The sequence below is a fragment of the Argiope bruennichi genome, chromosome 6 (assembly GCF_947563725.1).
Source record: "Argiope bruennichi chromosome 6, qqArgBrue1.1, whole genome shotgun sequence".
NCBI classification, from domain to species: domain Eukaryota; kingdom Metazoa; phylum Arthropoda; class Arachnida; order Araneae; family Araneidae; genus Argiope; species Argiope bruennichi.
The window spans coordinates 114,758,525-114,774,899 of record NC_079156.1 but is presented as its reverse complement, the minus strand read 5'-3'; the positions used below and the strand labels follow the sequence as shown (position 1 = coordinate 114,774,899).

Sequence of the window (16,375 nt, the reverse complement as noted above, 5' to 3'; positions counted from 1 at the left end):
AAGATCATTTCTCCAATTTTAAAAAGACTTTTGCCTCTTAACTGGCATATTTGGTTTCATATATGTTTTTTGTAATCTTTTAAATCAAATATTCGGAAATATTACTAGTTTCGAACGTTATTCATTTAATGTTAAAATATCATTACGAACTAAACCATATGCCTTATCTTGAAAGACTAGCTGGTCACAGAAAGGCGGCTATTATGTCATAAATATTTTGATCAACATAGCCATTTATCGTACTCCTTATACTTTCTTTAAATTTTTTTTTATCCTTCATATGGCAATTAAAAATGTTTTACCTTATAATAAAGCCATGCTTTATTTCTTACAAATGCTTATTAGTGTTCCTTGGAAACGTGGATAACAGTATGTAATGATATTTTAATATCTAATTTAACCCAAATTAATTTCCTAAATATTTTGATTAATTCGGCCCATGTTGTGGTCATTCTAAAGTGTTCCCATGTTTCCTGATCCCATTCCACGTATGAAGCTGTATAAAAATTAATGCGCAATCAGTTCTACGTATCAAGTGAAAATGATAACTCCATTGCCCTTGTCAAAGGTCAACACGTGCATTCAATCGCCACGCGGCCAGAAATCCCATATAAGACTAGTTATCATTTGTTTCACGCCCTTCCTTCCTTACTTCTGCTTTTGAGCCGCACAGAGGCGGACGTGCCTTGTCCGCGTCTCTGCTTGTAAATAATTATGCTTTCCCGGAATGGATATTAAAATTAATTCAAAAATGTAAAATGTTTCTTTAATGTCTTCGAACCTGCATTCTGCTTCAAACAAAATAAGCTTACACACACATATATATATATATATATATATATATGTAAGTTTAATAATATTATATAAGAATAAAACGCGAATTAAAGAAATTTACCTCCTTCTCGATTTGGCACAACTACACGAAAAATGAAAAACGTATTAGTTGATATGAAGCTTTAATACGAAAGAAATAATCAATTTGAAAAAATTATCAAATATTTTTGCCTTTATATTTACATGAAGTACCTCATTTATTTGTTATTTTAACTTATTTCTATCATTCATTCATTCATTTATTATAACTTATTTCTATCATTCATTTTAGGTATGCATTATTTCATTTCAGAGAAAAAAAATCATAACATTGGAAGGACAGAAGTATAAATAATTCTCATACCTTCCATACCATTGTTCAGGCCTAAGAATAAATAAAATATAATTAATAGATAACTAAATTTTTGTTATTTTAATTAATATATATAGGAATCACTAAAATAATTGGAGGGAAATATTTATAATGGGAACTAACGGATAAATTTGAAGAAAAGAGGTATTCTCATCTTTTTACTAACTAACCCCATGTATAAAAGAAATTTATACAGAAAACTTCATACATTCGCTGTGCTTCAATCACTTATAATTTACCACGGACAATTTTAAATGAATTTTAATTTAATTCTTTTTTTAACATTTTAGCATTTAAGACACAGTTTTTTTTTATCTTAGATCTAAAAAAGCCTACCAAATATTTCTATTGTTTTTAATTTTTTTTTTCTGTTTGGTTACTGAGTTTTGAGTTCTAATACTGAATAATAGAAACACATTTTGTTTGCTTTTAAAACTGTAAGTTTTTCCCTCTCTCTCTCTCTTTTTCTAAAAGAATGATATATTAATTCTATAATTAATGCAGCTGATTTACCATTATCACATGAACAGAATTTAACTTAATATACAGAAATTAATAATTTAAAAAAAAATATTTCCAGATGGAAAACCGGATGCAATATTACTTTCATTTGTAGAATTTTAAGTATATTTTAAATATAGTTGTAAAGAAATCCAAAAAAGTTAAGTATATTTTAAATATATCTTTGTACTTATTTCATTAATGATTCAAAATATCTTGTTTTTGAATAAATAGAATGCATAATTATATAATTTGAGACAAATATAAAAATATTTAGATTTTTTAAAATATTTATAATATAATTAATAGATAACTAATAATATATATATAATGAGGAGATGGAAAAAAGGTAAGTAGTCGGAAGAAGCATCCGAAAAATAGTTTTCATAGTTGTAAAAAAATTCAAAATATTTTTATTTTTTATACCTTAATTTTCATCTTTTGATGAAATTTAAAACATAATGGTTTTTCTTTTGTTTTGCTTTTGTTTGAGCAATGTAGGTGAAGAATATGAAACTTAAGTGACACTATTACGAAAGATAACCTGCAAGAAGGTTAATAATCTCGTTCTTTGACAACTTTTTACAACAAACAGGTGATGAAAATAATATCGTTTTAATATCTATCTCAATTTAAGGCTTAAAAATATTTTCGGTTTGGAAATATTATTATAAATTTATATATTAGAATGTAAAGAAGGAAGATTCTTTTTCTTGTTTGAGCGTTGCAGGTGAAGAATATGAAACTTAATAGAAAACTATCACAAAAGATAACTTGACAGAAGATTAATAATATGGAAAACTCTATCAAAAAGATTCTTTTTTTACGGCTTTTTAAAACAAACAGAAGAATAAAATAATGTGGTTTTAATATCTATCACAATCTAATACCTAAGAATAATTTTGTTAGGGAATTATTAATATCAATTTATGCATCAAAATGTAAAGAATGAAGATTCTTTTTCCTGTTTGAGCATTCAGGTGAAGAATATGAAACTTAATAGAAAACTATCACAAAAGATAACTTGACAGAAGATTAATAATATGGAAAACTCTATCAAAAAGATTCTTTTTTTACGGCTTTTTAAAACAAACAGAAGAATAAAATAATGTGGTTTTAATATCTATCACAATCTAATACCTAAAAATAATTTTGGCGGGGAATTATCAATATCAATTTATGCATCAAAATGTAAAGAATGAAGATTCTTTTTCCTGTTTGAGCATTCAGGTGAAGAATATGAAACTTAATAGAAAACTATCACAAAAGATAACTTGACAGAAGATTAATAATATGGAAAACTCTATCAAAATGATTCTTTTTTTACGGCTTTTTAAAACAAACAGAAGAATAAAATAATGTGGTTTTAATATCTATCACAATCTAATACCTAAAAATAATTTTGGCGGGGAATTATCAATATCAATTTATGCATCAAAATGTAAAGAATGAAGATTCTTTTTCCTGTTTGAGCATTCAGGTGAAGAATATGAAACTTAATAGAAAACTATCACAAAAGATAACTTGACAGAAGATTAATAATATGGAAAACTCTATCAAAAAGATTCTTTTTTTTACGGCTTTTTAAAACAAACAGAAGAATAAAATAATGTGGTTTTAATATCTATCACAATCTAATACCTAAAAATAATTTTGGCGGGGAATTATCAATATCAATTTATGCATCAAAATGTAAAGAATGAAGATTCTTTTTCCTGTTTGAGCATTCAGGTGAAGAATATGAAACTTAATAGAAAACTATCACAAAAGATAACTTGACAGAAGATTAAGAATATGGAAAACTCTATCAAAAAGATTCTTTTTTTACGGCTTTTTAAAACAAACAGAAGAATAAAATAATGTGGTTTTAATATCTATCACAATCTAATACCTAAAAATAATTTTGGCGGGGAATTATCAATATCAATTTATGCATCAAAATGTAAAGAATGAAGATTCTTTTTCCTGTTTGAGCATTCAGGTGAAGAATATGAAACTTAATAGAAAACTATCACAAAAGATAACTTGACAGAAGATTAAGAATATGGAAAACTCTATCAAAAAGATTCTTTTTTTACGGCTTTTTAAAACAAACAGAAGAATAAAATAATGTGGTTTTAATATCTATCACAATCTAATACCTAAAAATAATTTTGGCGGGGAATTATCAATATCAATTTATGCATCAAAATGTAAAGAATGAAGATTCTTTTTCCTGTTTGAGCATTCAGGTGAAGAATATGAAACTTAATAGAAAACTATCACAAAAGATTACTTGACAGAAGATTAAGAATATGGAAAACTCTATCAAAAAGATTCTTTTTTTACGGCTTTTTAAAACAAACAGAAGAATAAAATAATGTGGTTTTAATATCTATCACAATCTAATACCTAAAAATAATTTTGGCGGGGAATTATTAATATCAATTTATGCATCAAAATGTAAAGAATGAAGATTCTTTTTCCTGTTTGAGCATTCAGGTGAAGAATATGAAACTTAATAGAAAACTATCACAAAAGATAACTTGACAGAAGATTAAGAATATGAAAAACTCTATCATAAAGATTCTTTTTTACGACTTTTTATAAACAAGCAGATGATTAAAATAATTTGGTTTTAATACCTATCTCATTCTAATCCCTGAAATTACTTTTTGGCAGATAATTATTGAAATAAATTTATGTATTAGGATTTTAATTGAAATCGAATACAATCAATATACTTAGCGAATCAATCAGCTAATCATAAAATTAAAATTAAATACTGTTTCTGAGTATTTTTCTAGTACAGGAAAATAAACTTCATACCTTTTATTCCAATTTCGAGACCTAAAATGTTAAAAAAAAATATCCATTAAAATAAGAAAGTGATATTACTATAAAAAAATAATTACTTGAATAGATTTATTTTCGTTTTGTTCAGGATTTTCATTGCCTTGAAGACAAGCAATGAATTTCAGAAAGGAATTAATGGATGATGTCAAAAAATTCAAATGTATCCCCTCAATTAAACTTTTTCATTTATTCACTCGGGGGAAGTTAGTTTCTTTCTGTCACATTTGACCTTGAGAGAGACAAATGCGAAAGTAAAAAATTGGACAGATTTCAATGCTGCATTTGTTTATGTATTTGACGCCTAATAATTATGTGAGAAAAGAATTCTGACAAATCATTCCATCACAAAAAGAAAGATTGTGTTTATTATTTAAGTCATACGACTTAAATAATAAATATAAACAAGTGTGGAAATTCAAAAGGAAACGTACATAAGAAAGCAAAATAAATAAATAAATAAAACATACCTGGAATTCCGCCTTTAATACCTGAGAAAAAGTTCGAAATTTAGTTAGTCAGAAAAATTAGCTTTCCAATTTGGTTAACTATTAATATGAATTGCCTATTTGAAACTTCGCTCTTTCATTTAATAAGACTTTAAAAAATATGAGTCTGAACGAATGTATTTAATACAAATTGCAAAGTTAAAAATTAAATAATTTTTATATTGTGTAGTAAACTCTGAAGTTGAAATCCTGATTCGGAATCATTGCCCCAAGAAAACAATTTTTTTCTTTATTTCTTTCTGAAGTTGTAGATAACTTGCAAGACATTAGCATACAATAGTTACGAAATATTGAATTTTGGTGTGAATTTAGCCTTTTAGTTGAATTTATCGTGTGATGTTATATCGATGAATTTCTTGGATTTTTTTTTGTCTATTAATCTCTGGTTTGTGATTAATGATACGCAAAAAATAAATTATTTTTTACTTGTTTCGTTCAACCGAGTGAAATAAAAATTTAAAAGAGAACTACATTGGTTATTTACCAAATTTCATTTTTTAATATTGCGTTTTTGAATTATCAAGTTTACATGCTTGGGTAACAACTGACTGACAGATGATCAGCTTCAAAAAGAAATGGTTCAAAGTTTGAAAAAGAAAATCTACATTTTATATACTTAACCTGTTTGTCGAATTTTATTTCTCCGGATATTTACGTTTTGTATTTATTACCTTTACTATACTCTGACAAACAACCGGACTTCCTCTGAGTGGGTTTTCTTTATACTTTGATACAAATTTGCAGTTGTGGTATAAAATCTTTAAACCGAATTTCAACCTCCTAGCTTAGATATTGCCGCATTGAAAAGAGACAGTCGACTCTCCATGGCCGAATGGTCCTAGAATTGATCTCATAATCAAGGGATTGTGAGTTCGAATCCCGCGATTCACAGTTTGTGTAAATATTTAATTAATCGATATCATGTTTTCCTTTATTTCTTGTTCCAGAAGATTCTGGACATTTCTTTAGTTTACCAGACAAGTGTTCTGGACTTTTCTTACTGTCTCCAGGAAAGTATTCTGGAACTTTCCCTGCTAGTATAAAAGCAGATTTGTCAGTCACTGTGTTCAGAGTTCAGTTAATAAATTGGTTTAGCTCTACTTCTTGTGTGTGTCATTCAGTTCTAAACTAAAGTATCTACGTGACAATATTTTTAGCTATTAAATTCACAGGCAAACAGATATAATTCCCAAAATGTGCTTTTTCAAACTAAGGGAAGTCTGAAAGTTGGAGATTCAGATATAATTAAACTGAAATAATATTGAAATAATTGAAATAATATTTTTGAAAAAAATTCAAATCATATTTTTCATTTGTATAATATATTGCTTTCTCTTTATATACTTCGTACATGAGAACGCAAATAGTGAGTTATTTTAAACGAATGCAAAGAGAAAAAATAAGAAGCATACCACCCAATCCGATCCTCAAACCTGAAAAATAAATTTCAAAAATATATAAATTATAAAGCGATTTCATGTATACTTCATTTTTCAAGGTAGACTTTTGATTTAAAATTTATTAAAAATTTCACTATTTGCTATAAAATTTGCTTACTGGTATTTCAACCCATTTCTCAGTATAAAAAACGTTTGAAAAGTAATGAAAGTTTACGCCGTGGTAAAACACACTCACTAATAAAGAACTGAAAAGAAAAAAAAGCGAACCACTATCTTTTTGTCAATGCTTGAGGAAATATAAGCAATATTGTTTCAAAGGAATATATTTTATTATATTTATAGCCATAGTATTAAATTTAATAAGAAATCAAAACTTACATTTATATTTTCTGTTCAGTCTATTTAAATCAATAGATACAAGAATGAATTCACTAAATAACTCTGTAAACTAGAATTAAGCATTAAGTTTAAATTACATAAAATAGAATAAAATGGAATAAAAGTTGAAGGAAATGATGCATCCGACATGAAGACTTTATCAAGGGTCATCTTCAGGCAAAGATTTATAAAAGGAACTTTTTCTGTGAAGGATCTGATTTTTGTCCAAATATTGACCCCTCATGACACGAAAATCCTCAGAAATTGATGTTATTCTAAGATTATAATTAGTAAATACCAAATACTGACATCAAATCCAGCCATTAAAAAACAACTTCTAATTTTGTAAATATATTATTTTAAAAATTCATACGCAAATCGAATTAATCGAAATTGAATACAACCAAAGCAAAATACTACAGTACAAATGTTTTTGATAGTCACATCTGCATTCAGGAAATTTGAACTGTCCCACGTTTATGGCCGAAAACGAATACAAAGCGAGAATCATCATCATACAATTTAAAATGGGCAATTTTAGCGCCATCTATTGAGTTGAAATAAAATATAAAGAGAAAAACTTCAAAGAAAAACTAAAAAGCATATTTTCATTCGAACAAAAAATTTGAATATAGATAAACCCTCCCGAATTAAAACTTCTGAATTGAAATAGTTTTTCGGGAAATCATTAAATAATAAGCTTTTAATAAGAATGTTTGTTGTTTGTATATAAGAAATTTTGTGATTATATATTTTTAATTTTTCTAAATTGTGAAAAAACGAAGTTTTTGAAAATTAAATAAGAGTTTAAATTAGAATGGAAATTATTTGGTTTAATTGCATTGAAGTCAAACTAATCCCTTTTATCGTAAATACCTACCAAGTTTTTCCATTAGAAATTTCTATTTTTAAATCCAAATAGGTTTTTTTCATTAGTTCAATTTAAATTTAATTCTTTTGGATAACAATCAATTATAACATTATAATTATCTATGTTTAACAAAAAATAAACCATTATTATATGTAAAACCCTTTATTAAACTGTATTTTATTATTTTTTCACACAGTAATATATAAAAATATTAAAAGTGCTTCTAATAAAGTTGAATTCCCTGCATTTGCTTTTTAAAAATTAACCCCATTAAAAATAATTTTCTGAAACATTAAATTTACTAATTCAAAACAGTTAGATTTTGTAAAAAAGAATGTTTTAGATTTACAAAAATACAAACATTTATTAATTTTTTTGTGTAATAAATTGTGTACAAATTTTCAAAATCATGTCATCCGTTAGAAATTCCGAAACTTCTTTCTTGCTATTAATTATAAAGTTATTCACATTTTTAATTTTATCCAGGATAATTTTTAGGTATTCAAAAAAATATTTTTCCATGCAGCAATTGTAACTACTAGTGTTACAAGACAAGAACTTAAATTCCAAAGGGTTTTTTTATGGCATTGACTGTTGATAACAAATAAGGATAATTTAATGAGACAGTCTTTATCTTTTTTCTCTTACCTAATTCCTTTTTTCCGCAATAATTTAAAAAAAATACATCGAGTAGATTCCTATTCGATAATTAATATTTTTTATTGCAATATTTAATATTATTAAACAGAAGTTATTTGCTGCCTTATCTACTACAATAATAATAACCATTTCTTTTTAATATTTTTATTTATTTCTTTAACAGTTTGTTAAATTGTTAACAAATATGAAAATAACACTTAAAACAGCAATTAAAAGATAGCATTTCTATAATTTAATAACAATTTAAATATAGCAATTCTAACAATTTAATAATAACGATTTTAACAATTTAAAAATTGAAATTTCTTTTGGAAAACATTTATAAGTATTTATGATAAAAGTGATGAGTTTGACTTCAAACCGATTAAATTAATTACCATTTTAATTAAAATTAAAGTTTTTCTACTCCTTGACTTTCTCAAAACTTAACAGGATTAATAAAACTGTAATTACTGAAATCTCTGATATTGGGACAGAAAATAATATTAAAACTTATCTTTTAATGATTTTTTCTTAAAAACTACTGTAATATAAAAGTTTTAATAAGGGAGGGTTTATCTATATAAATTTTTTTAGAAATTAAAGTATGCTTTCTAGTTTCTCCATGTGATTTTTTTCTCTTTAGATTGCATTTTAACTTAATAGATGGCGCTGATATCGATTGTTTTAAATTGTGTTATGATGATGCTCTTTTTAAGCGATTTCGGCTTTAAGCGCTGGAAAGTTCAAATTTAATAGTCACATCTGCACTCAGGAGCAGTTTCGTGTTTTTTCTTGTGATATTTAAATTTAACTTATTTTTCTTTCCAATTATATTTGGTGTTAAATAATTTTATGGTTTTATGCTCATATCTTGTCTAATTGTCATATATTTTCCTTGTGATTGCATTCAGCTTTGATTGTTTAGATTTGGATTTACTTTTTTAAAATAATTTTTTTACTAAATTGCATTTTTAATTTTTAACTTTTAATGATTGAATTTAATATCAGCGTTTTGTATTTTCAAAATCTTATTTTCGAATAACTTCAAATTCTTGGGATTTTCGGAACGAAGGATGAATAGTTAGACAAAAGTTAGAATTCTCACAGAAAAATTCATTGGTTTGACTTCTTGCTAAAAGATGACCCTTGATAAAGTCTTCAAGCCGAATTCATCATTTCCGTCCAATTTTTATTTCATTTTATGCGCTTTAAACTTAAGGCCAGTATTTAAATCTCGTTTAGTTAATTTTATTTCTGTTTTTGATGTAGCACGGTTGATAACCTCTAAATACAATGCATCTTCTTCTATTACGTTTTCCCTCAGGAAATATATTATTAATAAGTTAGTCTCATTAAAAAGTACTTTTTAACTTTAAGGTTTCTATTTTCAGCAATAATTATAATTATTGTATTAAAATGTTTTGTAAAATTGATAACAAGAGTTATGCACTATTGATAAATGTGGTAAAAAAATATAAATGGCTGCTACGTTTAGCAGACATTAAGAAGTGCTAAGATTTTAATATAACATTAAGTTAAAAAAGGTGTTAAGTCTGCGTCAATCATGAAAGTGTGCCTTCTAAAGACATCCTACTTTAAAGAATGTAAGAGTCATCAGTTGATTCATATGAAAAGAAAACTTCTTTTGTACGCTTGGCATCAGTTTCTGTAGCGCCCAATCATATAATTAGATTCGATGATTGCCATTGAATGCACTAGATCTCAGAAAACATATTGCAGTCAGTAGGACAGTCTTAAAGTTCAAACTAATTTCTTTGAATGGATTTTGGGATATTTTTTACTTTATTGAGGATTGTAATAATATATGTCCTATTCTACAAACCACAACATTAACGTCTCATTCAACAGAACAGCTAGTTGAGATACTTTCTGAATTGCATTCTTTTTTTTTTCAATTTTTAATTGCATTTAATTTTTTGCATCAAAAACTCCGAAAAGAACAAAGAACAAAATGGTTACAAAACAGAAAAATAATGTTTAAATAGAATCAAGAATTAGAATATATAGGATGAAGTTCCACATCGAAAACCAATGGAAACAATCAGAATTGCCTTATAACTGGAATTATGAATTTCCTCACGCGATCTGAGACATGGAGTCAAAATGGCTGCATTGTTATTTTTCGTTTCTGTCTTTTGTAAAAAGCATTGGAATTTATTTTGGAAATACAATACACTCTGGAAATCATGTAGTTACCAAAAAATGTTAAAAATATTAATATTAAAAATGTTAAAAGTTATAATAATAAATATTGGAAAGATGTTGTAAGAAAAACGGGTTAAGTAATACATCGGAAGGCAGAAAGTGGCATTTCCTACCCTTGAACATAACTACTATGAGCTGGAATTTTCATTGTTCCAGCTTGGTACTCTGCCAGCTAATATGCTGTTTATATTTATCCATTCCACTTAAAGCTGTCCTTCACTGATTCTTGATTCGATTTTCGTTTTTTATCTTTTTCACTATTTGCTATTTTTTAAAAAAATTTTGGTTTTATATTTCTTTTTTGGAAATATATCTGATTTAATAGAATTGCTTGGTTTTTTTCTGTTAACAAAACTTAAAGTGGTTAATATCATATAGCTAGTTATTCAATGTTTTTAAGATATAACAATCATATCGGACTTCGCAATTAAAAATTTTGAATAACATATGCTTTAAGCAGTTTTCTTTAATTGCTTTATGTCAATTGTATTCCCTTGAGAATTTTTTTTTTGCTGTATTTCTCCTTTTTTGAACTGAAGAGATGCCTGTAATCCTTTCTATTGAATGCATCACACTTCTGCATTGCTGGACATGCTATAAACATGATGTGAATTAAAGCGTTATATTTATACTATGCACATTTCTTAACGAAAACAAGGTTTCAGATACATTTAAAAAAAATTCTCGTAGTCTTCTACCATTAACTAATTGTATTGATATCGTTTAGATAGCTTTAATAACAACAATTTTTGTCTAATAAAGAAAAGTATAACTTCTACAGATCATACATATTCTTTGCTTCAACAAATTTATGTAGACTGCTAACGTAAACTGTAGAATAAAAAAAATTAGGTGAATATTGTTTAAAAAGGAAAATAATTTTGAAAAGTTATTTTGAAGCAAAATTAATTAATGTTTTGTGATATAGCAATCTCAGTATTATTTTAGTGGTCCTGACGCGGGTAATTAATTTTTTTTATTTAATGGTTTCAAATATTTTGAAAACAGCATTTATGCACTTTATTGCAATGAAAATATACATGTGATATTAACAATCATATTTTTGTTCGTATTGCAACTATGCTGCTTAGAAAGTGGAGTAAAGTAAGCTCTAAAATTATATATAATCTTGTTTCTATAATATTATGTAGACCACAAATGGCAACAGTAGAATTTAAAAAAAAAACTGTTATTAGAATAATAATGTACAAAAAAGAAAATGCTTTGGAACAGTTATTTTAAAATAGAAAAGATAATAATTTGTGATGTAGCAACCGCTATAAAGGAAGTATAAGAAAAGGAACTTACGGCCGTTTTCAATGGGTGTATCTAACAAAGAAAGAGAGATATTTTAACTGAATACGATTTTCTAAATAAAGTTACTTTACATGATGCTTTAAACTCATAAATAAAATTTCTAAATATAATTGTCTTGCTTACTTCAGACATTAATAAAAACTGAACACTTGAATTTTTCTAAATATCAGTTGGGTAAATAATGCTGTTAAAAAACATATAAGTGGCTTAATTTGATATAGAAATGCGTTATACGTTACTATTCTCTAAGTCAACAATTCCAAACTTTTCTGTTTGTGAGGAGTGGTTTCTGTGTAAAAACTTTTGAGCCTTATTATTTATACAACTGAAGAAACCACCCAAGCGTGTGTGCGGCCCTTCGATAATGGTTAGTATTCTAAAGCACACAGCTGACAATCGTGCTCTAAAATGATATTGGGCATTTCGAGTATAATATATATATTTTCATTTTAGTTTCGTTTTCAAACTATTTCTTACTTTAGATATATATATATATATAGTAACCAATCTAAAGTACGAAATAGTTTGAAAACGAAACTAAAATGAAAACGAAACAAAATAGTTTCGAAATCGCAACTAAAATTTATTACCTATTCAAACTAAAACGAAACAAAATAGTTTCGAAATCGCAACTAAAATTTATTACCTATTCAAACTAAAACCAAAAAAGAACTTCAAAGTATTTAGAGAGCGCAAGTGCAGCTACTTCTAAAACACAGATGAATTGATACAAAAGTATTAGAATCATGTTTATAGGAAAATCAAAAAACCAAATAAAAATTAAACCAAAAAAAATTGTAAAAAATATAAAAAAGAATCCGGCCTGAAGACTTTTTCAAGGGTCACCCTCAGGCAGGGATTCAAAGAAAGGGATTTTTTCTGTGAGGAAATGCAGACATTTGTCTAATAATAATTCCTCGTGACCCGAAAATCCTCTGAAATTATGCCGAAGAGATATACCATTATACCAAAATACAATAACAAAAATAACAATAAAAACAAAAATTACTTGTTATTTTTGTTATTGCATTTTTACTTTGTAGTGGTTATTTTCTTCTAATTTGTTGTTTTGTATTTTCCTTTCTGTTAAAATGGTATATCTCTTCGGCATAATTTCAGGGGATTTTCGGGTCACGAGGAATCATTATTAGACAAATGTCTGCATTTCCTCACAGAAAAAATCCCTTTCTTTGAATCCCTGCCTGAGGGTTACCCTTGAAAAAGTCTTCAGGCCGGATTCTTTTTTATATTTTTTACAATTTTTTTTGGTTTAATATTTATTTGATTTTTTGATTTTCCTATTAACTTGATTCTAATACTTATATATATATATATATATATATATATATATATATATATATATATATATATATATATATATATATATATATATATATATATATATATATTGCCAGCAAGAGAGATGAATACTTAAAAAATATAATATAATTTTCTTGAAATTTACCATGATATATATTCAAAATCGCTTAGTAAAATTTTTAATTTATCTTACTGCTTTTTAATTAAATGTATTTCAAAATAAAATGCGATGCCTATTTCAAAAAATTTTAAAAATATTATATAAATTTGAAAAATGGAAAAAAAATTATATAAAGAGAGGAAATATAAAATTATATTTCATATTTTCCACCATTGTTAGAACTATTTTGTAAGGTATTTATATATGCATACCTTATACATGTGTAGCAAACTAATAAGCAAATAAAAGAAGCGATAACATAAAATAACTCCTTTAAAAATATTTCTTCAAATTCTTATAAGAATCTTAGTAGTAAATTTAAAAATAAAAAGTTCATTTTGCATATTAAAATACGTGGGAAAATATTCAATTGAAAATGTGGTTAAAATTATAGTTCAATTTTTTTTCGCTTATTATTTATTGTGATAAGTATGTTGCTTGCATATAAATTAATTCGGGTCATACATTTATTATAAACTCCATTGCGGATATTTTAAATATTCATGGTCAATAAAAAAATGCATAAGAAAAAAAAGTAACACTCATAAAGCATTTCTGAAATTAAAAAGAAAAATTTAAAAAATTTATTTTTATTTATTTTTTGTTGTTGTTATTTCTTTATTTGATATTTAAATCTTCATATGTTACATTTATTCGGTATATATAAATAAGAATCTCGGTTAGCATAATTTTATTGAGGAAACTTCTGTTACAGATATAAACACAATTGAGTAAAATATAATATTAATGCGAAAAATAACATTCCTAAAAAGTACGAATCTATTAAGAAATGTAATAGAAAAACTTTTTACCTCCCATTCCATTGCTTAATCCTGTAATTAAAAAAAGAATACTTATAATAAAATAAGAAGGAGTTTTTATAAAAAAGCAGACAGCAGCAAAATAAATTACCTATTTTAAATTCAAACTAAGTACTTACAATCTAATTTTATTTTTTTAATAAAATATATAAAACATTAAATAAACAAAATTAAAATAAATCATTAAAAATTTGTAAAAAATGTATAAGAACACTGTATTTCGCTGCTAGAGTTAAAAAATTTGCAAATTTTAAACTAAGGAACGATTATTAAAAAGCTTATAATCCTTGCCTCCATTTGCATTTAAAAATTCAAAGAGAGTATTTTGTTTGTATTAGTTATGAAGCAAATCATTTATTAGATATATTTAAAATTAATTCTTTCTGAAAAGAAATAAAAGTAGTTTTAATAAAATAGAACTAAGAAAAAGACCATTATTCCCAAGTAATCAGTCTTTTCTGAAGTAGGAAAAATTGTGCAAAATTAAACCACGTAATGGTTAACTAAGAAAAATGTGAAAAATAGGAATAATAAGCGTACCTTCTATGTTGCCATTCATACCTGATAGAAAAATAAACAACAATATTCATAATCAAAAATAAACTTCAGATGTATATTCACAATAAAGGGTTAAATATATTTTAATTAATAAATGAAAGAAAAATCAGATACATACCTCCTCCTCTCGCAAATGGCCCTAAAGCAGAAAAAAATAACAATTTTACATAATAATATAATAATAATATTTTATATAATAACAACATTACAACATGTTATTTTAAGAACTTCATCTACATAAATGAATGGCATTGTTTAATTCATAATTGATTGAATGTAATTGCACATTATTTTTTTATTAAAAAAACGTGTATTTTAATCCTGATTTGATGCAAGAATAAGAAACCTACTTCGGGATTCATCCATTGAACCTAAAAGAGAAAAAAATACTATTTATTTTTTTAGGAAATTTATTTACGAATAGAAATGACATTGCTTAGTTAAAAATTCCAAATTTCTTAAATGGCATTAATTCCAAAATTCTTAAATGTTGTTATATTATTAAAAAAAAAGGAAAAAAATTACTTTAGTCAAGAATTGGAATAGGAAGAAACCTACCTCCTGATCCACCAACTGCACCTAAAAATTTAACAAAGTTTCATTTACATATGCATTGCTTTTAAAGCTTCGTTTATATGTAGAAATGGTATTTTTTAATTAAAAAAGTTTAAATATAATTATATTATGTTATAATACAGTAAAATAAAGGAAGAAATATATTTTAATCAAGAATTGAGTATGAATAAGAAACCTACCTCCTGATCCCTTGGTTGGAGCTGAGAAGAGAAAAAAAAATCTCATTTATCTGTGTATTATTTTAACAAGTTCATTTACATTCATAAATGATATGGTTTAGTTCAAATGTTTAAATGTGATCATAACATATTATTTGTTTAATATTAGGCCGACAAATTTTCAATTTCATTCTCTCTTACTGTTTACTAGTAAACTTTTAAGTTTGTTGGTACAATGTTAGAATGCCCTGTCAACCAACATAAGAATAGATAAAAAAAAAATAGATTTTAGACAAGAATAGGGGTAAGAAATAAAAACATACTTCTTGTTCCACTAATTAGACCTAAAAAGAAAAAAAATACTCATTTAAACATATTTTATTTTTTAAAACTTCATTTACATTCATAAATGATAATTTTTTTAATTAATTACATAGATATCATTACATATATATTTATAAGTGAACAAAAGTTATTATGTTTTAATCATTATCTTTTATAACCTACTAATAATAATCATATTTTTAATTATTTTTTAATTATTTTTATATTTTTAATTATTTTTATATTTTTAATTATTTTTTAATTATTTTTATATTTTTAATTATTTTTATATTTTTAATTATTTTTTAATTATTTTTATATTTTTAATTATTTTTTAATTATTTTTATATTTTTAATTATTTTTTAATTATTTTTTAATTATTTTTATATTTTTAATTATTTTAATGAAATATTATTTCTCCCAAAATCTATTATTTTTCATTATCTACTACTAATAATACAATAAGAAACTTACTGCCTGATCCACTGGCTGGACCTGAAAAGAAAATGAATTCTCCTTTAGGTATTTATTATTTTTAGAAGCTCCAATTGCATTCATAAGTGATATTGTTTAATTCAAAAATATTTAAATATGA

General features: G+C 25.2%; 1 protein-coding gene across 1 annotated transcript in view; it reads right to left on the bottom strand.

The window, feature by feature from the left end:
- Positions 1-16,375, bottom strand: part of LOC129971915 (PE-PGRS family protein PE_PGRS33-like) — a 122,642-nt gene that overhangs the window by 65,604 nt on the left and 40,663 nt on the right. Inside the window, exons 18-31 of the mRNA XM_056085893.1 lie at positions 16,255-16,275; positions 15,779-15,799; positions 15,477-15,497; positions 15,280-15,300; positions 15,072-15,092; positions 14,840-14,860; positions 14,704-14,724; positions 14,155-14,175; positions 11,854-11,874; positions 6,441-6,461; positions 4,990-5,010; positions 4,496-4,516; positions 1,178-1,198; positions 896-916 (exon numbers count right to left, since the gene is read on the bottom strand). Coding sequence (XP_055941868.1) covers positions 896-916; positions 1,178-1,198; positions 4,496-4,516; positions 4,990-5,010; positions 6,441-6,461; positions 11,854-11,874; positions 14,155-14,175; positions 14,704-14,724; positions 14,840-14,860; positions 15,072-15,092; positions 15,280-15,300; positions 15,477-15,497; positions 15,779-15,799; positions 16,255-16,275 — 294 coding nt within the window. The remainder of the gene's footprint in view (positions 1-895; positions 917-1,177; positions 1,199-4,495; positions 4,517-4,989; positions 5,011-6,440; positions 6,462-11,853; positions 11,875-14,154; positions 14,176-14,703; positions 14,725-14,839; positions 14,861-15,071; positions 15,093-15,279; positions 15,301-15,476; positions 15,498-15,778; positions 15,800-16,254; positions 16,276-16,375) is intronic.